Below are 27896 nucleotides of genomic sequence, written 5' to 3' on the forward strand. Positions count from 1 at the left end.
TGATACTAATGACTACTTTACACCTCCAGTAATTCCATTATTTCAGTGAACTGTATGAAATATTATGTATAATATATCGTGTATACATGTGTTTTAAATACAAACATATGGCATTTTTCAGTATTTATTAGATATTAAATATTCCCAGGAATGACAAGGTGGATACAACCCAGAATCCTCACTGACTATTGTGAAGGAACTGATATTTTTCTGTGTATTGTTACTTTTATTTATGATTTTCCCTCAGGGTTCACATACAAACCAAGATGAATTTATTATTTGAATTTAAAAGGGTGACACTTACACATTACATCAACTGCTGAAATGCCAGACAAATTGATTAAAAGCTACCTCATACCTTCAAACTAATAAATAAGCAAGATTAGAATTAATAGCTAGGAATACATTAGCTAAAAAAAATTCTTTTTGTGCTATTTCATATTGAGTGCTTACTTTAGATTAAAAAAAATTGTTGGCTATAGTGTAATTCATCCCACCAATTGTTCATCTCAATCAGTAGTGCACTCATACATCACGTAGAAAACACTCCCATTACCACAATCATGCTAATTAACTCCAGTGTGATCACAACCATTATTCAATGAAATGCCAGTGAAATATACAGTGAAACAATGTTTTAAATTACATTTAAAATCACACAGCTCATCCAATACTAATAAGTATATAAAGACACATAGATGCACGTCTGTGTTTACACAGTACAAGTTCACAAAGAACAAAACCTTGCTTGGCAAAGATCTCCCCTTCTCAACCATCTTCAGTGTCATCCTGAGACCAAGAGAGGTGCACAGCTGGGAAAGCAAATTCCATGTAGGCTGATTTTGTGCTTATAAGGATATTTCAGTTTTTATTTTCTGCCACCTTACTGGTCTTCTGGTAAAAGCATTTCCAAACAGAATATTAAAATGAGATGATGAAATACTGCTGTTCCAATATTTTATGGCCTTTACATGGATCTATAAGAATTGGGGAAGATATTTGAAATTGATGATTATTGGCTAGGTTTTATTCTAGTATTCTATGCTTGGTAATAAACATGAAAATAGCTTGGTCCTTTAACTTGGGAACACCCTTGTACAGGAAGAGGAATGTGAAAGCAGAAGAAAGGGAAGAAGGACAGAGAAGGCAAAAAACCAGTAGTTGTGGTGCCAAACATGAAACCAAACTCATACTGCTTGGTGTTATCCAGCAAGGTGAGTGTAGCACTAAAACAGAATTATCACTCCCCAATTTCATAACTGAGTAACTTGCAGAGTGTACAGCTGAGAGCTGCTCAAGTGACTGTATGGTAACCGAGCCTTTGAAATTCAGCAAAAATGAGGAAAGCATTTTCTTTTGTGGAAATGACAAGGGAGCACAAGAAGGCAGACTGTCAAGAGTGAAATGCAGCTCCTTTTGAAAGCTTCCTAAATTATTAATATCATCAGAAAACCCAGGTGGTTCACAGCAAAGCTCCACAACTTCTTTATGATAGGGGCAAAAGAGAAGACAGGTGGAGAAGGAAGCATGGAGCAGCTCCAAGGTGAGCAGCAATCCAGGAGGGCATGGTATTGTTTTCTGTCCCAAAAGCTCAGATCACATCTTTCCTGAGCCCTACAGACGTGAGTGCAATCATGACAGCTTTATCAAGTCTTGTTGGTCTCTGGAATTGAAATAACTCCAGGCATTCTGGGTTTAATATCATGCCTGGTTTGGAGATTTCAAAGGCACAGCAACAATAGTAATAAAAGGCTTTGGACTGTCAGCAGCACTGGGAAAAGCCAGCACCAAATACAACTGGCATCATGGTTGCCTTGAAAACAAAAGCAGAAATAAACTTGTGAGAATGTGAATTCCGTGCCTATATTTTAATAAAACCTACTTTAAATAAGACAGCAAAGCTTTTCCTCTCCATTTCTTCCACAACCACTACCCTGACTCAGCTATGCTCTTATTTCCATTAATGTGAAGATAGGTTATAACACCTTTCCTGAAGCCCATTTGGAGTGCCACGGGACTGTTCACAGAATGAGATAATGTTTAACAGAAGAAAATTTGGCAAAACTTTGACCCACATTCTCCTGATCTTTCAGCTTAAGAATTCATCCACAGCTGAACATTGAGCACAATGCAGTGCTGCATATAAATCACGTAACAATCATTGTTTTTCTCTGGCAATATGTGACAAAAATGCAACACAGGCTGCTGCAAAAAGGTAAGTGTACCACTAATGCATCACAGGACCTACAGATTTGCAGCAAACTCCTTTTTTTGCCCTAAGTGAAAGGCCACCTCTGACAAGCAAATTGATTGTTGGCAGAAAAAAAATACAGAGGAAGGTACACCACATCATTTTAGCACGGTCAGTGCACTGCTGCTACCCGAGGAAGGATGCAGAGATTTAATTGAATTTTTGCTGCTGCTCCTTTGAAATACAGGCTTCCTCCCTGACACACTGCATTGTATCAGCTCCTGTGCACCAGCCCAGGTGGGAGTGGTGCAGGAAATGCTCTCAGTGAGGGCATCACATCTTGAGGTGCTATCTCCTAGCACTGTGTCTATTCCCTCAAGATTCAGAGGGAAGCAGGGAACCCCTTGGTGTTCTCCTGGGCCCCTTAAATTTGCCCTGTTAAATTTAATCTTATAGCAATCTTATAGAATCTTATAGCAAAGAATCACTTAAAAATTCATCACTTCAAAAAAAAATCAATTTCTTTCCAGAATAAACCTCACACTTCAGTACATTGCCTGCCAGAAAAAACCACACAATTAGAATAAAACACCAACACTTCTGTTCACAATTTGGGTATTTCCATTTGGCAAAAGAAGGTTTCTCAACATACTCTGTCAACAAGAAACACATCACCTGCCCACCACTCAGATAACATCCATCCCCATCTCCCTGCTCCCTGGACCTCAGATAATTGCCTGGAGAATGCCCTTCTGCTATCTACAATAATAAAACAGTCTCCCCCAGCTTCAATTAAAATTGAAGTAACTTTTTACTTCATCTCCTTGTTCTAGCTGAGTATCTTTAGGAGCAGGTCAGCAAGACAGTCCCTTTGGATTCAGAATCTCTTCACTGTCAACATTAATTCATCTCTCTGTCATGGTTTACACATTGGAATTTGTTTCAAATGAGTAGAAACCATTCTCTGAATCCTATTAGATTTATAAACCAATTTTTCACCACTGCTACTTCCCTGACATGTGAACTGTCTGTATGGCTTACCCAGAAATTAGTTCTTCAGAGGTGTCACCAAAGCAGAATGGACTAAAGGCTTTGTTTTCCCTGAAACTTCAAAAGATTAAAATCTCCTGTAACACCTAGGAAGTGTTGCCTACTTATGTTGAGGAAAAATGGAAGAAGGTTTCACTACCCTAGAAGTAACAGACCATTTTATTTATTTTATACCAGACTTATTCCTATACTTTAGAAAAGTTCCAGACAGGAACTGACATTTTTCATGTTGGCCAGAAAGCACTCATATGGGGTGCACTATAAAAATGTGTTCTACTGTGTGAATGAAATTCAATTCAGCTTATCCATAAGCAAAACAAAGATTTAGAAAGATATCATGGTTTTATTTCTGGCTCTTATTAGGGGGCCACACATGATCTGAGATTAATATATCTTAATAATGACTTACAGTGAGAGATCTGGTACAGAGGCATTCCCACCAGAAATTTTCATGCTATAAAACATACTGATTTCTGGCAAGTAGTAGATCTCCATGAATATTGCAGGCATATGAGATACTGCCTCTATAGTCAACATCTGCCATATTTTTTACTATTAAAAAAATCCTGACAGCTTTCTAGTGCATTCTTTATTTAGTGTTGCTGAGTCCTTCCTTCTCCCTATCCAATCCCCTTCAAAAATCCCAAATCATCCCCCAAAGGATAAGACTGGCCATGACATGAGACAAAAGCAAAGATCAGAGAAATTCTCTTTGAGTTGTCTTTTGATCTCTCTCTGCCTGCTGTACCTTTGCCAAACCCCACCCTGGAGGCATGTCCAGCAGGTCCAAACAGCGAGTGCCATTCCTCCCAGCATTCTCATCCCAAAATAATCTCCTTTTTTCACATCCTGATGTTAGCACACAAATCGGATTCTGCTCTGTGCTCTGAAATGCCTCCTTTTGTTTTTCTGTCCCACATTTACATGTGCCTATAAGAAACCTAAATTTGAATGGTTAAATGACCTAGTGACCCAATTCCCCACCCCAAGGGGGAGCACACTCCTGAGAGATGACTGGCATTTCAACGTGGCTGCACAGCCCTGGCCGTGCTGCAGGGTTGCTTCTCTCCTGTTTGGTTTTCAGTGCATAACAGAGCAGTGAAGACTGAGCAGTGCCCAGCACTCAGCGTGCACTGAGGAGCTGTGCTGTGCACAGATGAAACTGTGAATCCTTTGGGAAGGGGCCTGGAACTGAGAGGAGCAGCTCTCCACCCCGAGTCAGAAAAGGGTTTTTTTTCAAAAGGAGAAATGGTGTGAATGCATTCCTGACAAGCCACTTTTTTTTTGGTGGGAACAAACACCTACCTTTGTTTTTTAAGAGGTTTCAATTAGGTCTATTTTAAGCCTAAAACAAGCCCAAGAAGACAACAGAAAATAAGACTCAGATGGTACCAGACCCTTCCCCACCGTGGAGCACTGCAGGTTTCGAGTCCTTCCTGCACTCAACTTTGATATGTGGGCATTGACAAATCCAAGCTCTGGTTGTCAATATATATCTTGGCCACTGGCAAAATAACCAGGAGCCAGAAGCCAAACCCCAATGCTCTCAGCCATCTCTCCTCCCCAAGCAGGAACACTCTTCATTCCACCCCACAGTGCACTCCCTTCATCTGACACAGCACACCCCGTTCCCTGACACTAAGGAGTCACAGCCACCCTTTTACACTGTGCACTTCTGAACTGAGCCTTGACTTTATTCCAGAGGAGGCAACAGCAGGCTCAGAATTCTGCTTGCTGCAAAGCTGGGGATCTCAACAATGTCACAAAGACTCACCTATGCTGCTCAGAAAAAAAAAAAACAAAACCAAAAAAACCAAAAAAAAAAACCAGCACTGACAAAATCTCATGCATTGGACAAAACAAGCTGATAAAAATGAGAGTTGTGTGTTAATAGGAGCCTGTGCTATTGCTCTGGAGCACGCAGAGGTTTCCATTCTATCAGCTGCATACTAAAACAGGCAGTCAAGCTAAACCAACACGTGTGCACATGCTCACTGACAGTTCAGAGACACCTCCTGTCTCAGTTCCTGACTTCTTGCAAATTCTGCAATTTCTTTCTCTCCAAACAAGCTTCATTTCAAATGTAGAGGCAGGAGAAGGCTGATTCTGCCTGCTTTTTTCATGTCAATCTTAGAATTTCTCTCCCCAGCTCAGCAAAGGAGGAGAGAGCTCTGTGTTTCTGCATGTGGTGCTGCTCTGAACCAGACACTAAACGAAGGTGCCTGAATGCCTCAAACCAGAAACCATTTCCACAGTGACACAAAGCAGTGCTTCCTTGGGACTTGGTTATGCAAAACCAGACCTCACAGACCACAGCTATGGAGGGCAGTATTAATGGCTGGGTTACAAGCACTGAATCAACAAGTGAATTATTTATATGCACATTAGGATTTTTGTCCCTATTCACACATGTAATTCCAAAAGTATTCTGTAAATCCGCTGAGGTTGCCCTATCTTTATACAGGGTAAATTGAGACCTGAAAACTATCACAGGAAAGTAAATTTGAAAAATAGGTTTATATGCAATGAAAAGATGGTTGAACGCTTTCAATTTATATATAACCAGTATAAAACCTCTGCAATAGTCTCATAATGCAAGTATAGTTTTTAGACAATTCAAACACCTGATGAGGGACTAAGAGAACATCCTTCATCTGGACAATCAGGGATCCATGACAGGGAAATAAGAGAGGCACAATCACACTGCCAAGCAGCTTCTCTGCAGTGTAGAGCCATCAGAGTGGATTCTCCACTCTTCAGAACAAGTTCATTATAAGCAATGTATCTGAAATTGGAAGTGTGATTGTGCTCTAAAGCTGGTGTAGCAGAGTGATCAAAGGAACTCAGTCTATTTCCTGAAAATTTGCACAATGATAACAAATACTTAAAATCTGTCCTTGAAAATTGTTTTGCTCTGTTACTGCATACAAATCCCCAATGTTGCCTTTATCTACATTAAACATCCTTTTCAGCAGTGCCTGCAAAGCAGCATATTTGTAATTGGCAGCAATGTCATAACCAGTTGTGCCATTCTCCTGAAGCCATCACTGGCTGGCCCGCAGGCAGCAGCACAGCCTGGGGCAGCTCCTTCTACTGCACTAGAACAGAATCACAAAGTAAAAATGCTGATACAATTCACAGTGTCACTCCTGTCCCCTTGGGCCTTCCCATTATCAATAGCTACAAGAAATTGAAGAGTACCAGTCCACCATCATTACAAATGAGACTTGGACATTGCTGCAATTAATCTTCTGGAATCAATAAGGTACAGTTTGATAACCCACTGACCTGCCAATAAGAAAAGCACAAAGAAAAATGACCAGAAAGTTTTAAAAGCCTTTAGATGATGATGGTTTTCATCAACACAGACAGGTCAGTCAGAACAGCAGTGTTTTTTTTAAGTGGGTACATTTCACAGAAATTGTCAGAGGTAAATATCTTTTGTTTCAGCTCTAGGTTTATTCAGTTCATATATCAGTACTATATTGAATATATTTATAGTACTTGGTTTATATAACATCAGTGCTATAATTTTCCAGTGTTCTCTTTAAGAAATTTTGAGCCTTAAAAAAACAAATTCCAGGATTTATCTTCTTTAGGAAGCATTGGCTGTCTTCTGATTCAAAAAGAAATTAGTTCAAAATCTCAGAATTCACCACACAATAGAAATTCTGTTTTCTAGAACCTCCAGAATTAAAAATATATATTTCTTAAGTAGCTTCATTGTCTCCCTTTCTGCCATGGGAACAGCATTATGCATTTACAGGGAATTAAGGGAAGATATTTTAAAGACACAAAAATAAACCTACCCAAATAAACCAGTGATAGGAAGCTAGCTCCTGGCAATTGTAAAAAAATGCACTGTGTTGCCAAGACTTAAGATTTTACAGGGAGCATTTAGATTGTGAATCATGCTGCAGGAGGTTTAATGAAAAGATCCAGCTGTCAAGTGATTTTGGAAGAGAAGAAAGAGGAAAGAAAATCACCTTGAGCTGGAGGAGAAATACACTGAAATGCAAACTCAAAGACATGGCATAACAGATACAGCCCATCACACAACTGCCAGGAAGATCTCTGTGCCATTACAGAGCCTGTCTAAAAAGAGATTCCCCACTACCAATAGATCATGGAGTACCCCTGGCCACCAATTCAATTCCATTGCTTCCACAAGATTTGCCAGGCTGCTGCTACCAGAGCCTCCATGGGACTGAGATCCACAATGTCCTTCCTTCACACCTCCTCAGGGAAAACACGTCTCACATGCCCTGCTGCTGGCTTAGGTCTGGCAGTCAGGTCCCCAGAGCCTCACATCCCAGCCAGGCAATCTGCCCAGCCCCTCCTGGCCTTTCTGGCTGCTGCCCCAGGCTGTGCAGACCCATTTCAGTGTCTCTGCTCTTGCACTGCAGATCGGTCCCGCATCACCCAGAGGCTTCATGCACAGTTGTACCATGGCTCCCACGATAAACTCCCATGATCCAGCCCCTGGGTATGCTGTTAGAAGCTTTTGGACCCAGCAGGCCCTAGGTAAGCTCCACAGACAGCCCATGTATTGGCAGTTCCACTGATCTCTGCTGTCTGTGACTGCCAGATACAGCCTGGTGCCAGGCAGGAGGAGGAACCAGGAGTTCTGGAGCTCCTGCGCCACGGTACAAAGGCCTGTGTAATCTGTTGCCAGTGGGCATTTTTCCTCTTTATGTAGAAGTGAATACATTTACATAAATGAAGAGAACAGGAAAATGCAGATTATAGCTTCAGAACTTGCTAATGGCCATGTAAAGGATGGTGAAAATAAGAGTAGGACTGATTTTTTGTTTCCTTTCTCATGCTTTCGTTATTTTAAAAAAGATTTGGTATTAATGAAAGTACAGTTATTATTGCCAACTTTGAGCATATTTCTCATCAAGTTTAATTGTCTGTTTCTCCCTGTTTTGGCTTAGTATTTCATCCTACATAGGATTTTAGTCACTCAAACCCAGTATGCCCAGCAGGCTACTCCACTCCTTTCAACAGCTACATAGATCATAAAATTGTAAAAAGTGAAACAAAATAAGAATTAAAAAATCACCCTAGGACAATGCTTCCTAAGTCCTCATTATCAACATGGACTCTTAATTTATTCCTAGCTGTTTTACATCAGTACTGAATTTCATGCTAAACTTTAGAACGACGACATCCAACAGAGCTGGAATTTGTATGGGAAAGCACTAGGTTTTTATGCTGAAGGCCAAACAAGTAGCTGTTTGCAATTCAGCTTTGGCCTACCACACATAGTTTTAAAGCAGTTTAAGTAAAACTACGTGGGATTGAGAGGTCACAGAATACTATTGTTACCTGCAGAATTTCTTACTGGATCCTCTGGATATTTCATGTGACAAACAACATAACTGTATTTTTTCAACATATTTGCACCTAAAATTCTTTTTATCTGCAAGGGCTTTTCAAAAACTCCGAAGTTCCAGTATTTTAGGAACAGCACAGTGGAGGAAGGGATTACTCCAGAAAGGAATATTGGAGAACAAATTGCTTGTTAGACGAAGAACATCATCTGGGCTTTGATTTCTTATATCTGATTCAGGCCTTTGGCTTTCAAGGTCTCTGCCGAAAGCCTTCACTTGCAGGAAATACATTTACCTCCCTGAGATGAATAAAAGGAAGAACTGAATCTTAAAGGAACTGTGCATGTACACAGAGGTTAACTTTGATGGTGCAAAGTGTTCAGGTGTTTAATCATCATCTCCTGAAGCTGTCTTGGAGGAAGGCAAGCACAGATACCCAAGAACATTTGAATGGCTTCCCAAATGCCAGAGTGCAAAGTCCAGCATTTTTCTCACATTTTGTCTGGCTCTTTTTCTTTGCAATAATTCAAGAAGAGTCCACTGCATTGCATTTATGCCTTGGCAAAATGGATCCCATAAATTTTCAACGTCGGGAATAGAGGATCCAGCCTTGTACCTACATCAAATCTGTTCTAGACACAAGGCCTGAACCACGAGCTGCTGCACTGGACAAACCCCATGAACTATGGCCATACTCAGCCTCCAGTCAACTTTTTTACTGTGTTTGATAAGAAGGGACAACCCCACACATTTTGAGCCAAGGCTGTTCAGCACATGTGCTTTGTTGTGATATTTCACCTTGTAAACATCAGTGCCTTTGGATTACCATGAAATACACACCGACTATTGCATGCAAACACACACACACAGAGGCACTAAATGCAAACCCAGTTGTAGCTGTGAGCTTAATGTGGCCCAAGAGCCTTGAGAACAGCTCCAAAGATCTGAGAACAGCTTATCCCATAAACACAGATGACAAGCATCACCTCGCCTTAAACCATGGACCGCCCAGCTTCGCGTTTAAAAAAATAAAATATTAGGGGGGTTGTTTTTCTGGGTGACCTTGAACAACATGGGTTTTGGCAGGGGTGGGAGAACACCATGGGACAGACAGTGAGCCAGCTTCCACTTCTGTTTCATTTCACTGCGAGACAATGTTTGGTTGGCTCGGATGAGAAACACCGGCTCTGTTTGCCGTTCGGGCTCCCGGCTCTCCAGCGCATTGCGAGTGCCATCTGCAGGAGGAAACCTGCGCTGGTTCCCAGCTGGAACAAGGAGAAAGCTGAAACCTTAACTGCACGTCTGAGGGAAAAAGCTCGTAAAGGCAGAAAGGCTACAGAAATGCTCCTTTCAGACTATTCACGAAACCACTCAGACCTGTGGCAGCAGAATGCCAGGGATTATCAGAGCAGCTTCCCATGACATTTCTGCATGCAATTCTGCAGCAGCACAAAGGCAGCAATGCTCTCTGTGAGCAGAGGAGGATGCTGAGAAGGCCACCTCAACCTCTGATTGCCGGGACTGCCAGAAGAGAGGGAAAGGATACTGAGAACAGGAGAAACGCTTCCAACACGTGCAGTTCAGCTAGGTAGTGCTGAAGTGTTGGAAGACTTTTCCAGCTGGAAGGCATGCTATTCTCAGGATAAAAGCACTGAATAAGGAAAGTTACAGAGCCTAAAAGGAAATCATCTTTTGATTTGCAACCGTAACTGGTTGGACTACAGTTATCTGATTTGCAAAAACTCATTCCAGCCAAGCAGAGAGGCCATCACTGGAACACTGTAGCTACATCCAGAGTGATATTCCTTTGGTGATGTCTTGATAGTGCTGTGCCGAGGCTGGCACTTTCACAGAGGCAGCCTGCGAACGGTACCAGCACTGACAGAGAAACAGTTGCAGGTACGCACAAGATAACAACCTCCCTCCCAGGAGCTCAGGCTTTTTAATCCAAATTCAAACATTTGCCATCTGTGCGTTCCATGTAGTATAAATACAGTCAGAAAAATTGCCAGAGCTTTGTCTAAACAGCAGTTATGAGAGAAAGAGACCCCAAATTACATTTCCTATTGCCCGCAACACAGTGCTGTAAAATCACTGACATTTTCTGAGCACAGCTGTATGCAGGAATGTGATCCATTTGGGCCTTGCCTGATTGAATTATTACATCCAGATTTATCAATCTGCAGTTTCTAATCAGACATAGAGGGAGCATGTTCCATCTCTCAATCTAGCGCCCTGGCAGGTCAGTCAGTCAGAGCAGTTCTCAGCACAGCAATGCCAGACACAAGAATGTGGTTTACACACAGTAAGGCAAAACTAGCAATGTTTTACCCCCTGTTAAAAATGTCAAGAAGACTCCTGAAAATTGCTTCTAGTCTGACTTTTGCAAATGCCCTCCTGAAACGGCAAGAGATAAGAACAAATATGTCAGAGCCAAAGAAAGTGGATTTTTGAGAATAAATTTATACTGTATGGAAGGCTAAGCTCTTTTATCAGAGAACTGCCAATAGGAAATACTATTGCTTATATTGTCAGTTTCACCAGTTGTGTCAGGAGAACACTTTATATATATATAGATTTTTTTAAATTTTTTTTTAAGGAAAACAATCATAACCATTTGTATTACTATTAAAGCTAGTAATTAACATCCTGATGAGGGGAATGGGCAAACTCAACAGCTTTTTTAGGATGGTGGCATATCTGCTTTATTACATGGTGATTGGGAAAAAGTCCTGCCAGTTATCCACCCTAGCTATGGAAAAGATGTTTGTTAGCTTGAAAGAAATACCAAATATTTAAACTTAGTTAATTTCCAACCAACTGTAAAATGTTAAGCATCAAGAAGGGAATAAAGAAGAATAAAAATTGTCCGTAATCGAAGTAGAGAGGAGATTTATTCCCCAACCATAAAATCAACCCCACTAGAAGGTTCTGCAAGAGAATTCAAGGTGTGATAAATTTATGGACTCTCCTCTTACCCTCACTATTACTCTGTCCAAAGCAAAGAGTGTTGTATTCTCAAGTCCTTGAGCTCGGATAAAGCCTGAGATTCCTTTCCCTTCCCCTCATTGAGCGTCCCCATGTCCATTTGCCAGCACCACATTCCTGTGTCACACTGCAGACAAACCTCATAAATTCACAATGATATTCTCCTGTGAATGCACCAGAGCAAAGTGTTCCTGTCAAAGCTGTTGGGAAGGGACCAGGTTCAACTTGTGTCAATCATTTGTAATTAGGATGCACCATAAACTTCATGTTCACAACAGTCCAGGCAGAGCAATGAGTTGCACAGTGATTCTACCCATCAGCTGTAAAGGAATCAGATTCAGAGGAACACAAGAGGTTCTATAACCTCAGAAATGACACTTTTTTCTTCCTCTGCATCCCCCTTTAAAACACCCACCTTCACTTGAACACATGTGCTCACCCAGTGAACAAGATTCATTTGCTCTGAATTTGGCCTTGGGAAGTGAAAGGAAATGTGTCTGAAGTTATGCTCAGAGAGATGTGCTGAAGTGGTAGAGAAGGAGGCCTAACAGTGGGGTTAGAAAAGTCTTCAGCAAAGTAACTATATGCTGACTTAACCTAGTACCTGCAGGGGCCAACTGCACACTGTAAGGTTCCTCAGCCCTGATGAGGGGATGGATCTCCCAATTCCATCATCCCATGGAGCAAGCCTCAATGAGCTGCTGTTTCCATGCACAGACAGTTCCATGGCTTGCTCTCACCTCTGTTGTCAGGAGGACACTGTTATTTATCTGTCTCTTCTCACCTCTTCCTAATTTGTTTCCTACATCTCTAGTTAAGAAGTACTCAGAGAGGATATAGAAAAAAATGCTAACTATGATCCAGAAAATGGGAGATATAATGGGAATTATGAAGGTAATGTATCAGAGGAGGGGGACTTAGAAAATATTAATGACACAAAGAACATGAAATCACCTAGTTTCCTGTATATTACATGATCCTAATTTTCATTTGCTAGCCCAGTAACAGCTGACTCAAGCACTCATTCTGGAAAGGACCCTAATATTGATTTGAAGATTAAAACTAACACTAATTTGTGCTTTTGGATGAGGCCTTGCAGAACCATGCTTTGCAACCTCCAGCCTAAAATCCATTTTAATAAATTTGCAGAAATTAAAGTTTTTAGAAATTCAAGCCTACTACCAGAAAGCTTAATTCCACAGGTGGTTCCATGAAATTTTAGAAACCCACCAATGCAGAATTGCTGCTTTCAGGCTGTAAGATTTGTCAAAGTTATGTAAGGATTTCCCATCACAGCTGAATGGTGACACTGAAATTCATTAGCAAGCCAAGCAATGGATGCTCCATCAAGAGCTGAACATCTAATGAAAAGAAGGATGTAGGTAATTTAAATTTCCAACAACATAGATAGGAAAAGATTTTTAAGGGATTGATGAATAGGAATAATATTAGCAGAATTAAATATGTTGAACATGGTTAAGAGGCACATAGGAGAAGACATGACAACATTCTACAGATATTTCAGGATTGTTAATTCATCCCATTTCCTGGGATTTATCCCCTTAAGGGAGTTAAATAAGACTACAGGGATATAAACAAGGGAATAATAATAAAAAAAGAGATCGAGAGACATATAAATGCAGTATGAGGGACAGGAGAAAAAAATCTCATCAGTAGCTGCCATTAGGCAGTGAAATATTCTCCCTGTGGAAACAGTGAATAAGGTATGTCCCTGTTACTGGAAATATCTTAAACTAAACTAGGCCAGCACATGGGAAATGTTTTGCAGAAAAGCAAAACTAAAGTCTAGTAAATTTTTATCTTGTGCCACATTGGAATATTTGAGCCATAACCTGCCCTGTGTGTATCAGGGGGACAAAGGATCTGATACATTCTGTTGACATGGATCAATCAGGAATTTATCCAAAATACCCAAAGGAGAAGTACCTTTACAGATTATCAGTTACAGACAGTAAATGTTTCAAATCTACCCCAAAATGTTGTAACACCATCTGACAGTCAGAGCTGAGGCTGGGTAATTTCTGACCATAGATACTTAGGGGGAAAAAAATAAAAATCTATTCAATCCATGAAAGAACTTGCAAAAGATCCTCTTTCTTTTAAAGTCTATAAATAAGGACAGGATGTATCATCTACTATGATTCCACTTTGAGGAACAGTTGTAAGATTTTAGCTTTGTTCCTGGAAAAATCTTACTTACAGTGTTCTGTGAGGAAAATTAATAAAAATAACAATTTCTACCTGCAATGATTGCCTCTCAGTCCAAAACAAAAAAAAAACTTCCACATAATCCACTGAAGGATGGGAAGGGTACTTGTCCTTGCTGCAAACTCTGGTGTTTCCCCTGCTAATTGACAGCTGCTCCCCACCTTATGCTCAAGGCCCTCAGCCTGCACCATAGGAGTTAGGATTGATTTTTCCATCACTCTCACTCATAACCATTCTCCTCTAAGTCCCAACAGAAAGTGCTACTTTTCTGCAAGCTGCTTGTGATTTCTCATGGCTTTTGAGACCTTTCATCGACCCAGTGTGGTGATTTTCTGATTGTAAGTCCTGCAGTGTTCATGCTGACTTCCAGACCTTGGAGACAAGATCCTGGGCAGCTGCAAATCATTGGAGCGAGCAGCAAAAGTGTGTATCACCAAAACAGTGATAGCTTTTTCTGAATATGCAAAAGGAGCAACAAAAATCAAGCCAGCAGAAGTGTCTGGTTCAGACTCTTACCTGTGCTACCTCTTCGAAATCATCATGTCTTTTCTGCAGCGCTCGTGCTCTGTGTAGAGACTTCCCCACTCCCGTGTGTTTGCTCAGAAAGGCTTCCCCGTGATTTTCAATCCAGTCCAGGACCTGCCAGAAAAGAAGAACATCCAATTACCTCTCCTGTCTCAGCAGCACAGAGAAACCCTGTGAGGGTGAGGATGGAGCAGCTGCAGAGGAATGCCTTGTGCTTGCTATGGGTGAACACAAGCAGCTCTGTCAAAATCCATTCTAACTGGAGAGAAGATAAATGCTCGTGGATGCTACTGCTAAATTAGGTTTATTGAATTTTTGTAATCCAATTTATTTTGAAGTGTAGCTTAGTTATTGGAGCCTGGCAGATATTAAATATTTACTTTCACATAGATGACTTTTGGGGAAAGGGAATCAGAAATCTGGAATCTTTTACCAGAAGTACCCTCCTCTGATGAGCTTGTGTAAACTGCAAGGCAGCAACAGCTGATTTCACATCTCAGTGCGAGAGATGGTGGATGGATCAATTAAAATCTGTTTTATGTGGGGAGAAAGCATTATCAGAGTTACTGGAATGAAAAGGTTAAGAAACCTTTGCAGCAGACCAGAAAATATTGACAGTGTGAACCTTCCAATTCTTCCAGGTCCCTCTATTGAGTTCCAAATATAACTGATCCTTATGGAAAAGTAGGATGACAAATCTGATACTCTGAGAGTTACAGAGGATTCTCTTTTAAAAGTATGTTATCTGTATGTGCAGCACCCACGGGGAGTTTCTTCTCACAATAACACTGACACTGAAATTTATACCAAATCTCTTTGGGGTCTACTACGAGCTGGAAGAAAACCCCAAACTTGACAATATAAGGTTGGGAAATTTCAGAATGAGATTGATACTTTTTCTCCATCTCTTTCCAACACACAGAAGCTAAAGGAATACAAAGAGCAGCCCTGGTATTTCTGTAACAGGTGGGACTTCCTTCAGCAAGGAGCCCTGTGCTCCCAGCAGGGTCTGGACCCTCACTGCAACTGATGCCAATGGACTGGAATACAGCAGCTGGAACTTCTGTCACTCCAGAGGGACAAGACACTGCTGGCAGCCCCAGGATAGCGACAGTACCATACATATTGATTAAGCCCAGAGACCTACCATTGGAGAAATGGAAGATGGGATTATTTATTTATTTATCTACTATTTCAGGCATTTCTTGGCTTGGTTGTACAGAATCTAAACCACCTGAGCTGCAAGCTTTCTTTGTAATGTAGATCCCAGGTGTACTTTTTTAGGAAGTCCTAAATACAAACAAAGCTTTATACACATATACTTATGTTCCAACCCTATTTCTTTCCAAAGAAAAGCATTTTTTTAAATTAAAATGGTGTGTTTACAACACATTTTTCATCCACAGAGTACAAATAATTTCACAAAATTGGGTAGCAAAGCACCTTATGTCCTGCAGGGACAACATGCATTTGACACAAGTGACACTGTGGGGAGCAGGAAGCAGGACCAGATGTGTTGGCAGTTCAGCCATCACTTCCTGCTTCCCTTTCTTTGACCAGCTTGTCTCCCATTTGCTCTGTTTAGAAAATCCCAAATACATTTCTTCAAATTGCTTGACAGCCATGTGCCAATTGGTCTGCTAAGAGCTTTTCAGCAACAAATTTTTGACTTGGAATGACTATATGACTTGTAATGACAATTACTGGGGGCCAGTCTCCCAGCATTTGTGTTGTTAACAGTCTGCAAATAATCCCATTAACAATCTCTTTTCTCTTGTCAGGAGTTTTCAACATGTCTATTATAAGTGGAAGCAGAGCCAAATTCAAGCTTGGAACAAATCTCATCCTATATTCTTTTTTAAAATGGCAAACTGCTTTAAACAATGTTTCATATTAAATTAGTATGCAGTATGTGCTTTTTATTTATTAATAATTGTTAGCCACTTACTGTAACTCTACAGAAAACTATTCCAATAACTTTTTCATGATTATAGCATTGAAGTAGTCATCAGAGAATAACTTGCTGAACAGCATTTTCTGTTCTTGGAGACCCATGTTAACATTTCTGACCACTCCAGTCATCAATGAACTTGTTTTCACAACCATGTGAAATACATAAATGGCATAATTTCATTTTGCATAGAAGACAGGAAAATAAATATATATAATATATATATTATGTATATATAATATATATTATATATATTATAATATAATATATAATATATATATAATAATATATATAATGTATATATAATATATATATTATATATACGGTATAAAAAATCTCAGTGAATTCCTGAGTTGTCCCAGGAAATTGGCAAAAGACCAGATGTTGTTATGAGGCTCTGATAACCTGATAGGCCTAATTAACAAAAGAATCCTCAGCATTTACTAAGATGCTAATAAAGATAATATATTTTTCTGTATATAATGCACTTGGATCTAATAAGCTCACAATAATCTGCATGCATAGAGAAATATCACATTTTTGTTTCCATCATAAAAGACAAGAAAGTTGGCACTTTAAAAAGCTGAGATATGGAATAACAGTGAATAAAGTAACAGCAAAAACATAAATCTGTGTGGACACAAAGCACTTAATCTGCTGTGCTACCAATGAGAAACATTAAGCACTCAGTCTGTGGCAAATGCAGGAGGAACTCTGAAAGGTCCCAGTCAAACCTGAAATCACCAGCCCTTGTAAACATTTATGTGCCAGCACATTTGGAGTAAGTCTCCCTTACCCTGAAGAAGGGAGATGTCTTTAGAACTAGAATAACTGTGTAACAATTCAATATAAACATTTAACATTTTAACTGAGAGCACGGACTGTGTCATTTACTCTACTATCAAAAATTAACATCCTGAGATACAGGTAGACATTAAAGTACAGTGACTTAGTTGAAATAATTTAATTATCTCTTAAAAACTTAAGAAGCTTGAAGATGCCATTAAAAGTGCAGTTAAGAGTGTTTTCCAAATTAAATCTTCAGATTTCCCAATTGTGCTTTATTGCCAAGCTGTATTTTATTCTAGCTAGGAAAGGACTGAAACTCCTGAGTCCTTTGGAATGAAAATAACTGTTCTGTTCTGTTAAAAGCTGTTTCTGTTCACTGGGGTAGCTATAATATGTTAATATCTCCTTTTTTTAAATTATTTTTATTTCACTAGCTTAAGATCAACATTGATGGAAACATTATTTCCTATTATGATGTGAATGTCCTGTCTCCTTATCTCCTCAAGGGCACAATTACACACCCAACAAAATAAGCAGCAAACCCAGGTCATAGAGAAAATGAAATAAAACTCAGTACAGCTCCAGCAGGCTGACTGTGCCAGCTATTACAGTCATTATATGGCTGGATAACCACAAGATTCAAAATGCTACCTGGAGGAAGAATAGCCCTAACTGTCCCTGTAACTGTTAAAATAATCACAGTGGCAATTCAGACAGGTTTCATCTGAGCAGAGCTTTGGGAAGGAGGTATTTGAAGAGAGCCACTTCCAGAGGCCTTTCCACACTCCTTTTTGCTGAGGCTCAAACTCCTACCTACAGCACAATTAAACTGGCAAAACAAATCCTACCCAGGTGAGATCAGGGAAAAACACACTTGAGAGTCCACTGGCAGGGAATGCTGATAGCTTATATGGAATACTGTAGGAAAACATGAGAAGAAAGAGATGGAAGAATTGCTTGAGAGGGAAAAGGTTGAAGAAGCAATCAGGCAATAATTTAGCAAAATTCTGGGATGATAATTGCTCTTCCTCTAGGCTAATTTGTATGATGGGAATATGGCAAGATGATTACATTAGTGCAGTTAAGGTCAAGCCTTTTAAAAACTTTTGAAAAGTTAATTTAATTTTTAAAAATTAAAATAAAAGCAACAGGACTCTATTTTAAAAGGGAAAACAGACATTTCAAGGCAGCACTTTGAAAATTAAGTCTCTTTCTGTAGGTATCTTTCCTAATCAGAAAATGTGAAAGTTAAGAAACATCTCATAACTTTATCCAATTTAAATCAAAATCTCCTTGGGAACCAATTCTTTCCCAGCAAATCCTCTTGATCTGCACCCATTTTACATGAACACAAAATGTCAAAGGAGTAGTAAATCCATTACTTTAAGGAACTATATCTGCCCTTGAAGTTAGTTGAAAAACTTCTGTATTTCCACATCTTTTAAACTGCATTTCTTTTAGCAGAAATGAATGAAGATTAAATAAGGATGACTTTGGTAAAAATCAAAGTATCATTAAAGTTGGAAAAGAACTTGAAGATCCTTGACTCCAACCCAGCAGTGCCGAGCTCACCACTAAACCAGGTCCCTAAGATTCTGCATGTCTTTTGAATACCTCCAGGGATGGTGACTCCACACTTTCCCAGGCAGCCTGAACACTGAGGGATGCTCAAACACAGCAGTCACTGACCCCTGCCCTCGTGCAGCAGGAAGAGATGAGAAGTGTGAGCTGGTGACTCAGACAGCGTGTGGCACCAGCGGTGACAGAGCACCCCAACTTCTGCATTTGACCCAGGCCATGTCCAACAGTTCTGCTGCTCCTGAGTGAGAGAACCACTGAAGTGCCTTGGCCAAGGGAATCATTAATCTTTGTTACCCTGAGAGCCACTGTTGTTGCTACAGTGACTCTTAAAAGGAGGTTATTCTGAAAACTGAAAAAAATTTATACCATTTTACACTTCAAGCAGTTAAGAGTCAGATCTTGATCTCAAAACAGTACAAACCTGGTATAACTCAAAGGGGTTAGTTTAACTCTTTGGTAACAGAGTTGTAATAAATTCCAGAGCAATTCCACCTAATTTATTCAGCTTTAAATGAGGCCCCATTTCAAATAGGTGCATAAGCATTGCCTAACTTTAAACACATGGACAAAGCCTCTAAAACTGTGTGGTGAAAGGAAGCCAGGCAGTATCAAGCTGCCACTATGAGTGCTTGCTCTTGAGGCACTGTGAGCTTACTAAATTCTAGTGAGATACCAGGAATTCATAAAGCACTTCAAAATTCACAAGAATCAAACCTCATCTTTACCTTCCTGTAGCTGCTGTTATGAATACTCAGTAGATCCAAGGCCCCGCATGTCTGAAACTCCTATTCCAGAAGCTCTGCCTCTGCCAAGCCTGCTTTTTGTAACCAAGAACTGCATTTCAAAGGCTCATGTTTCAGATCATACTTTACATCCAAAGCTTATTACAAATGTTTTGTTCCACTGCACAGCAACAAAATCCAATCTTTTCTATCAAAGCCCTTCAAAACTGTACAAGCCCAGTTAGTAATATTTACTGGATGTACCGGATTTTGCCAATACAAGACAGAATCTCTTGATACTTCATTTTCTTCTAGCAGAACTAGAAGCTACACATCATATATGCATTCATGAGCAACACAGTTCCAAAAAGATGCTTTCTCAGGTCACCCACAAACCACTCCCTTATTGGGATGCAAAAGTGCCTTAGGAGATACTCGGCACATTTGCCAGGGAGACCACTGGCTGTGAGTAGAAGCACAGACAGCGTGGGATTGCCAGCTTCTATCCACTGGAATTCCATCTCGTGGATAATGCTGTTCTGTGCAGGATGGCACGGCCAGCCCAACCCCTGGCCTGCTACCAGGCCCTCCAGGAGAACTTGGTGTCAGCAGCAGCACCAGGGAAGGCAGAACAAACACAGAGAATCAGAAGAAAAACAAAATGAAAAATCCCCTCTAACTCACAACAACTCAAGGAGACTTAGGAAATACTAATCCTCTGTAATGAATAAAATGCACACACAGTCTGATTTAAATCAGTTTCTTTTTGTGTTCCAAATCATTGCTGAAAATAGATTCCTTTTCCCTATTATCCCTGGCCCTGTCACAGCAGGGTAATGTCAAGTAAAGGTCTAGCTGAGAAAATACACTGAAATACAAAGGAACTTATCCTCTGGCTTTTCCTGCTATTATTAATGGTTTATAATGGAACCCAAAACAAAACTCAGCCATTCTCATCTGTGGTTTCTGTTTCCTAATAAAAACTCTCTTTTTCACTTCTTCATTATAAATTTATGTTGGTGGCACAATAAAATATTGTTACAAAACCTTTTAAAGATGGGGATCACACTTCATGTTTAAACCAGAAACATCAACTTTGGCTTCCACAAAAAAAATTTTTATTTCCAGAGGCATCTATATCTGACTCTTAAACTCAGATCTTGTTCCCACCAAAAGCCACAGTGAAATTTCAACTGCCTTCAGCAAACATGGATCAAAGACCCCACATGTGTCAAGTTAAGAGGCAGGAACTAATTGTGCATCCAGCAGGATCTGAGCCTCTGGACACACAACTCAACACCATGTTCCATTTTCCATGTAGCAATGTGTGAACATGTGTAGTTCATAGGTTGCAGTGCTCAGGTTGAAGCAGTCCCCATGGCCAGGAACAGCCCTGCTGATGCAGCTCTGGGAGGGAACAGGGCCTTCCTCTGCTCTCTGCCTTTGGTCAAATATGTCAAATCATGAAAGAGTTTCAAGAAAAGAGTAGAAAGCAACAAGGATTTCATATCAAAAGTAGACTGGAATTGGAGTGATTTGGTTCAATGCCCAGCATGGTAGTTGAGCAAATGACTCAACGTCCCTGCCTCCATTCACTTTTCTAAAATGACATTAATCACATTTGCAGTTGAAAAAGCAAGACTGACAGAGAAAGTGGAAAGCTGCCTTCCACTTTAAGTTTCTGCAGCCTCTATGTGGTTCCAAATTTGGTTGGGAATTCTCGGAACCTTTTCCTTTAAAGGAACATACTGAAATATTATAAATAATAAGCAATGTGGTGGCAGCTGTACAAAAGGGAACAGGCAACCCATTGAAAGGCAGGGCTTTAAAATCAGGTGCAAGCTGCTCCAAAACCACTCAGATACAAATACCTAATTGCTGAATGTATACCTTTAAATCCTGAAATACCATAGCTTGATCTGCCCATGCAGCAATGACTAATTCATCTTCAGAAAATAATATAGCCAGCCTACCAAGTTCTTCTGTATTTAACTCAGCTCAGACTCTAAGTAATAGGAGTCACTAATTTCAGACTTTCTTAAGACATGGTGTATGTAGTCCACTATCACCAGACAAGCAATCTGAGGTTTCACAGGGTTTTTTTTGATTTTTTTTTTTTTTTAAATTTAAGGTGGAATTGAGTGAACAGAGCTACACTCATTACCATAGTCTGAAGACTGGTGAACTTTGATACTTCTTCAATCCTTTCTCAAGAAAGAGCTCTCTTAAAACACTACAGCAGACAATGTTCCCTAAAGTCAGTTAAAAATTTTTGACCACCATTTTGCCTTCCCTTTTCAGCACAACTTCTCCATGTTGTATGTGTGGATGCAACTGTGCCTGGGTCTCTTTGAAAAGCCAGAGAACTAATACAGCTGCTATTAAGTAGGAGTTTTTAATCATTCCCTGCTTTTGCTCTCTAATTGTAGCTATTCCAAATACCACGGCATAATTAAAGAGGTCTTTTGAAAAGAAAAAACATACAGTCCCATTTACCCTTGGAGGGAAAAACAACCTTACAGACCTATCAGTATTTTGCTGCATATTGCAACTAAATTAACGAGGGGAATTGGATGCAGAGCCAATTAAAACATTTTTTAAAAAAAATTTCCTTTATTCCCTTGTCTAAATTCAACCAAAAAAAGAAGTCCCTATGAAGTCAGATTGTAGGTGTTTTTATGAGCTTCCTGGACATTATGTGAAAGTTTCACCTCTGCACAATTTTTCATTTGAACAACAAAACTCTAACCTTTGTAGTTTAAAACCCCACTAGTTTGTAAAAACAGAACATCCATGTTCTTTGCTGTGGGGGCAGCCTCACAAAGCACAGCTGACAGTCCTGGACACATCTGAGCAAACTACACAGCTACTGAGACATGTGAGTCCAGAGGAGTGTCAGGAAGTCCTAGATATGCAAAAATACATGCATATAGTCTTATTCACACTTCTCACTGCTTCTAGCACCCACAGATATCCTACAAGCCCATCTGGAAACAGCTCTGTAGGAGTTTATCCAGGGAAGACAGTCTCTGCAGCAGGATCCTTGCTCATCAACAGCTTCTGCAGTGGAAAACACTACAGAATAACAACTCCCCCAGCAACCCCCTTCTTAGAAGTTTCTGTTGCAAAAATATGCAAACTGGTTATGAAAGGGCTGCAGACTTAACAGGATGACTAAGTGAAGACATCCTAAACATCTCCCATAGCAATGGACTGCACATCAACAAGACTGCTCACAACTTCTCTAGCAGAGGCTCAGAAGTTCATGGGGACTTGCTGCAGCAATTCTCTGCCATTCCCCACCCATCTCCAAGAACTTTCACATTATTGTAGACCTACAGACCTGGGCAATAGTCACAATTATTCCTCTGAGTATTCCTGATTATCCCAGATATGCCACCCTCCATGGGCAGCACAGCTGCTCCCCTCGTGCAATGGTGAGGGACCCACTACTCCCACAGAGCTGCTCCACCTGACCTCCTTACCTTTCCACAGGCTTATATGGCAAAAATAACCCTGTGTCTGCTTTCTGCAGATGGCTCCTACGTACTTGTATAGTTCTTCACATCTCTAAAAGCATCATGATACTTTGAAACTGATAGGAGTTTGGAGAAGACTGAGAATACAACGTGTTCTGGTCCCAGCCACCCTCTTGTAAAGAAAAGAATTGGTCCCAGCTCTAGTAATTAGCAAAATGTAGGATTTAGTGATGTGTCTCTTGGAAACAGCACGTTCAGTTGTGGGCTCTGGCAGAGCTGGCTGGGTGTAGGCTGGGCATTTTGAGAGCAAGACTTGTCCCTTTCCTCTGGGCGTTGCCTGAGGGCACGCAGCCCCAGCCTTCTCCTTCACTAAGTGCCATCATCTGGGATGTGAGCTCCCCAAAAGGGAGTGGGAATATACACCACATGCCTTTTTTACCTTGAAAAGGAACTTCTTTCAACTTAACATTGCTTTCCTTGGGTAAAGTTCACATTCATCAAATGTACCCACTTATCTTTAATTTTTTCCATTAAATATTTTACTTCATAAAATTTGGCAACTGCCTCTCTAAAAACATTCCAAGTAAGAGAACAATAGACAGACAAATGAAGAACTAATGTTTCTTCCTTAATGCCTGGATTGTTACTAATGTTCCCAGATTATTGTTTTTTAAGGAACCCAGGAAAAGGAAAAACCTATCTTCAAGTTAAAAACCTTGTTGCATTCTTTAAATTCTGAACTTCTTTTGGACAAAATTTCAAAGCTGAATGTAGGTGGAGAAGCTATAAATAACCACATTTATGTGCATGTTCCTTCTGTACAAGACACAGAAAATGTGCTCTGCATCAGCATGGAAAGATGCTGCTGTGCTCTGCATGAAGCTTCTCCAGGCTGACAGGTAGATTATTTCTTTTGCAGTTACGCTGCTGGGTTGCTATTTGTGAGTCTTTTCTGCAGCTCTCAGGAATCATACCTGGCACTTGGCTGCAGGGTAATGAATTAGCAATATAATTAATCAAGTCTGTCAGACTATGACCAATGGTAATGTTCAGAAATTCAGGAATATTTTCTAACTTAGAGCATATAGACACTTCTAGTTGTTGCTGTCCATAGCACTAGTCAGAACAGTGATTTTGCTCCTTCTGAGACAAAAACATTTTTTCCCAGGTCTCCCTTTCTTGTCCCATATTTGTCCTTTCACTTCATTTTTCCAGAAGCAGCTGCTGGGTCAGACATGGCTGTGGCCAGCTCTAGTCTAGGTCTGGCTCCCCCCATTTGGGCAGTTTGCTGGGACATAATCAGAGTTTCCTGCAAGAATGTCACAGGTCTCTCACAGCTCAAGAGGATGGGAAGAACATTGTCCAGGCAGAGTAAGCATTGAAGCAAAGGTAACCTGAAAAGCTCTTGATTTTTTGCTCAAGCAAATCTCCATTTCACTCTGCTCTGTTTCCACCACTTTAGCTTAAGCTTCGAAGTTCCCAGGAAGAGAAACACCTGAGCATGCTCCATGTCTGGCCCAGTTTCTTCCTCATGTGCACTTACACAGGGGATTTCTACAGCTCTTTAGAACCAACAGATAAAACATCCTAATTATTAGAAACATCTTTAACAATGCTCAGACTCTGCTGTGACCACGTGCACTTGAAGTTTTATTAATTCCTCAAATAATTATTATTATTATTCAGGCTTATGAAAACCCTTTTCAGCAAGAAACAACCTTGAGCTGTTCAGAGAAAAGAGGAGACATTTAAAGGATTCCAGGAGTGACACTCATGAGAAGAATGAATGGCAGAAGTGTTTGGGGACTTTCCTTGAGCACCTTTTTAAAGAAAACCTCAATTTTCCCCAAACCAAATTTTTCTGTGAAAAACTTCCTTTCTTATTTTTTCTTCTAGTTTGATGGCTCCAGCATCCCCTCATCCTGAACTTCCTTCTCTTGTTGTTTCCTAACACCTTGTGGACTTCGAAAATCTGAGAGCAGGAACCATGTCCAAAATGCATTTTGATTGTTTAAAGTTACTTTTTGTTGGAGGAACAGGGAAAATAATAATAATAAAGAAGTTTCATTTTGTGGTTTCCCTTCCCCCCACAACTTTTCCTCCTTATTTGGGAGGGGAACCATCTGAAGGTCAGAATGTTTTATATGTTGCTGAAGCCAAAAAAAAGGTAATTTTCTCCATCCCTCAATACACTTTCCATCTAAAAAATACAAAAGGCAGGGGAAAAAAACAACTCAAGAGCTTTCAAAACAAACGGAGTGGAAAGGTGAAAGACCAGTGGATAGACCTGAAATGTGTTTGGTTTGCATATTTTCACATTTGAAAGACATTTTTGTTAAAGGGAACCACAGTGTAACATAAAAGAAGTTTATAGCTGTAAAAGTATACAGGAGCTGGAGCCAAGCAGCTCTGTCTGAATGTGCCTGAAGGGTTACCCCAGCCTAGGCAACAGCTTCCAGAACTACAATCCAGGTTACAGCTTCTACAAACAAGCAAGAAGCTCTGTCTAAGAGTTCCCTGTGAGGAATATGAAACAAAAGAAGCTGCCTAAAAGTCTCCTGTGATTTAAAACTCTGTGTTTAGTTCACAATAGTGCACAACCTCTCTTTCCATGGAAAGAAACACCAGAACTCTTCAGTCAAGCTGGTCTGGTAAGGCAGCTAGCAGAACCAGGCCCAGCCCACAGGAGATGCTACCAGAGCAAAGAGCTGCTGCCCAGCACAGCCAGGGAAGGTAGTTTGTGGCATGGAGCAAGGCAGAGCTGTGAGGATGAGCAGAACAGGAATGACTGGAATGGAGAGGAGCAGCAGGCACAGGCAGGTCATGGTGCCAGAGCAGCTCAGCCTAAGTTGGCTCTTGCCACCCAGCAAGACATAATAATCTCAAACCATGAGTGTAATTCATTACAGAGGGGGAAAGTAACCAGCTGGCTGAGCAGCTGCTCCATAGAGGAAAACGCAGGGAAAAGTGTTAGAGTTATACATTAGCAACTAGCTTTCATTATGCTCTTTGTTGTCTGGCAAGGTTTTTTTCTCACATCAATGAAAATACCTTTTGTTGGCCATCAGTCAAAAGCAATATGAAAAAGGATTGATCACTCTGAGTGACAGGCAGGACCATGAAAAAAGCTGGGAGGCCATATGAGGAGATAATTGAAAGGAAAGATCAAGGGAAACAAATGGAGTAGAAAAGAATGACTATTTTGGACTCCTAAACCAGTGCCTAAAATAGCATATTTATTTCTTAGCATAACATACCTTTATTTAATTTTTAGATAGTCCAAATAAATCCTATAAGACCTTTCCATAAGGGGTAAAACTGGAGTAGCAATGACTTTGTTGGTTTAGAGCAGGGATCAGACATCCTGACATGAAAAGTTCTAGTCATGAAGCTTGAAGTGACCTTTGGCAGGTTGCTCAACATCAACCTTTTAGAAAACCCATAATCCTGAAATGAAAGAAACCTTAATAAGCAAAAAACACTACTATTATTGTTACTTCTTAAAGTTACAGGACAGAAAGTTTTCTGGCATTCCAGTCTACATCTACTCAAAGACCTTATTTTTCTCCATGTCCTTAAAGCTATTACTCATTCTAGCAATTGCTTTCAAAAAATATACATATAGCTGGAGAAAACTCTATTTTGTTTCTCTTTCTTCACCACTGCAAGCCTTCTATTTTTGTAGGGCTAATCAGTAACAGACAAGCCTGATTCTCTCTCCTCTGCCATGACACTAAGAGCCAACAATGCCTTTCGGAAACAATAAACTACTCATGGTGTTTTCAGGAGTCCTGACATGCAAACAATCCTGGGACAGAAATAGATAATGAAGACAGGATACATAGTGACTACAAATTCTGTTTAAGTGTAACATCAAATTTTAGCAGTTTGCTGAGGACTGACTTCCCTGCAAAATGCTGCAAAGCAAATCTGGGATCAGGAGGACACTGAATGCCCAGCAGAATGGCATCACACAGGATTTGGGCTCCTGCATCCCAATAAATCCCACCCAACATTAGGTAGTGAAGTGAAGGTGTTGTCTGAAGAGCCTACATTATCATTATTTCCCTGACAGTCTGGAATAAGAGAGGGAAGTATCCACGGTACAATGAGAGTCATCCTCAGGTGATGCCAATGTGTCTCCATTGCCTATAAAAGGAAACTGCATTAGGCTCCTGACTCGGATGATTCAGTTATGTTTATAAAGACAGGCAAGATAAATACAGACCATGGATCATTACACCTGCCTACAGAGAAGGAACTGCATCTTTATATCACCTTCTCCATTTCCCCATGCTATGACTCGTTTCCTCTTCATCCCCTGAAATACAGATCCAAATCTTCAATGAGTCAGCAAGATTTCAGAGGGTTTCCATGAGAGCTTCTTAGCCTAAGAACCCAAACATTTGCCATTCAAGAAGAAGCAAAACAGACCACCTGAGAGGAACTAGGTCTTGAAGGACAGACAGTGCTCTAAACAAGGAAAACACTTTTTGACAGACAAAGGAATTTTTTTCTGTTCCTCTTCTCACTTCAGTAGGTTCAGAGATCAAGCTGACTCATTCAGATTTCTTCAGATCTTATCTCCCAAGACAGCTGTGAAGCTCATCAAAGTGTTCTTGCTCTGCTCATACATCAGTGCTAAGTAAACTTCAGTTGGTAACTGAATCTGGCCCCTGGAGTTGGATATCCCTTGCACTACTGCTCTGTGTATAAATTAAAAGTGATCATCATTTTTTCATCAGTGACTCTTTAGGAGCACAAAGAACAATGGTCTGCTTGTCTTAATAACTGTGTAAAGGAAGAATGGTTGTTTCCAGATAATTTCAAGTTACACTTTAAATCAAATTATGAAGAGGATAGTGTATTGTTAATAAGCAACCTCTAAAGGATATCCAGAATAAATATCCTTAAATAAAAATTTAAACCTATAGTTCTTTGTGAAGAATTTTGGCACAAAAATTATACAAGATAATACTGGTCTAAACTTAAGAGCATTGTCAGACATTAAGAACAGAGCTCCCTTTCTCTTATGTGAGTTTGAAGTATGTGAAG

At 40.2% G+C, this 27896-nt stretch overlaps 1 protein-coding gene across 12 annotated transcripts in view; it reads right to left on the reverse strand.

The window, feature by feature from the left end:
- KALRN (kalirin RhoGEF kinase) overlaps positions 1-27896 on the reverse strand; it is a 470788-nt gene that overhangs the window by 202244 nt on the left and 240648 nt on the right. For all 12 annotated transcript variants that reach the window (XR_005257665.1, XM_038143643.1, XM_038143641.1 and 9 more), the window contains one exon: positions 14311-14433. Coding sequence is in view for 11 of the 12 variants with exons in the window: in XM_038143643.1 (XP_037999571.1) it covers positions 14311-14433 (123 nt within the window). In the remaining variant the exon portion in view is untranslated. The remainder of the gene's footprint in view (positions 1-14310; positions 14434-27896) is intronic.

This window comes from Motacilla alba, chromosome 7, assembly GCF_015832195.1.
Source record: "Motacilla alba alba isolate MOTALB_02 chromosome 7, Motacilla_alba_V1.0_pri, whole genome shotgun sequence".
In the NCBI taxonomy this organism is placed as follows: Eukaryota; Metazoa; Chordata; class Aves; order Passeriformes; family Motacillidae; genus Motacilla; species Motacilla alba.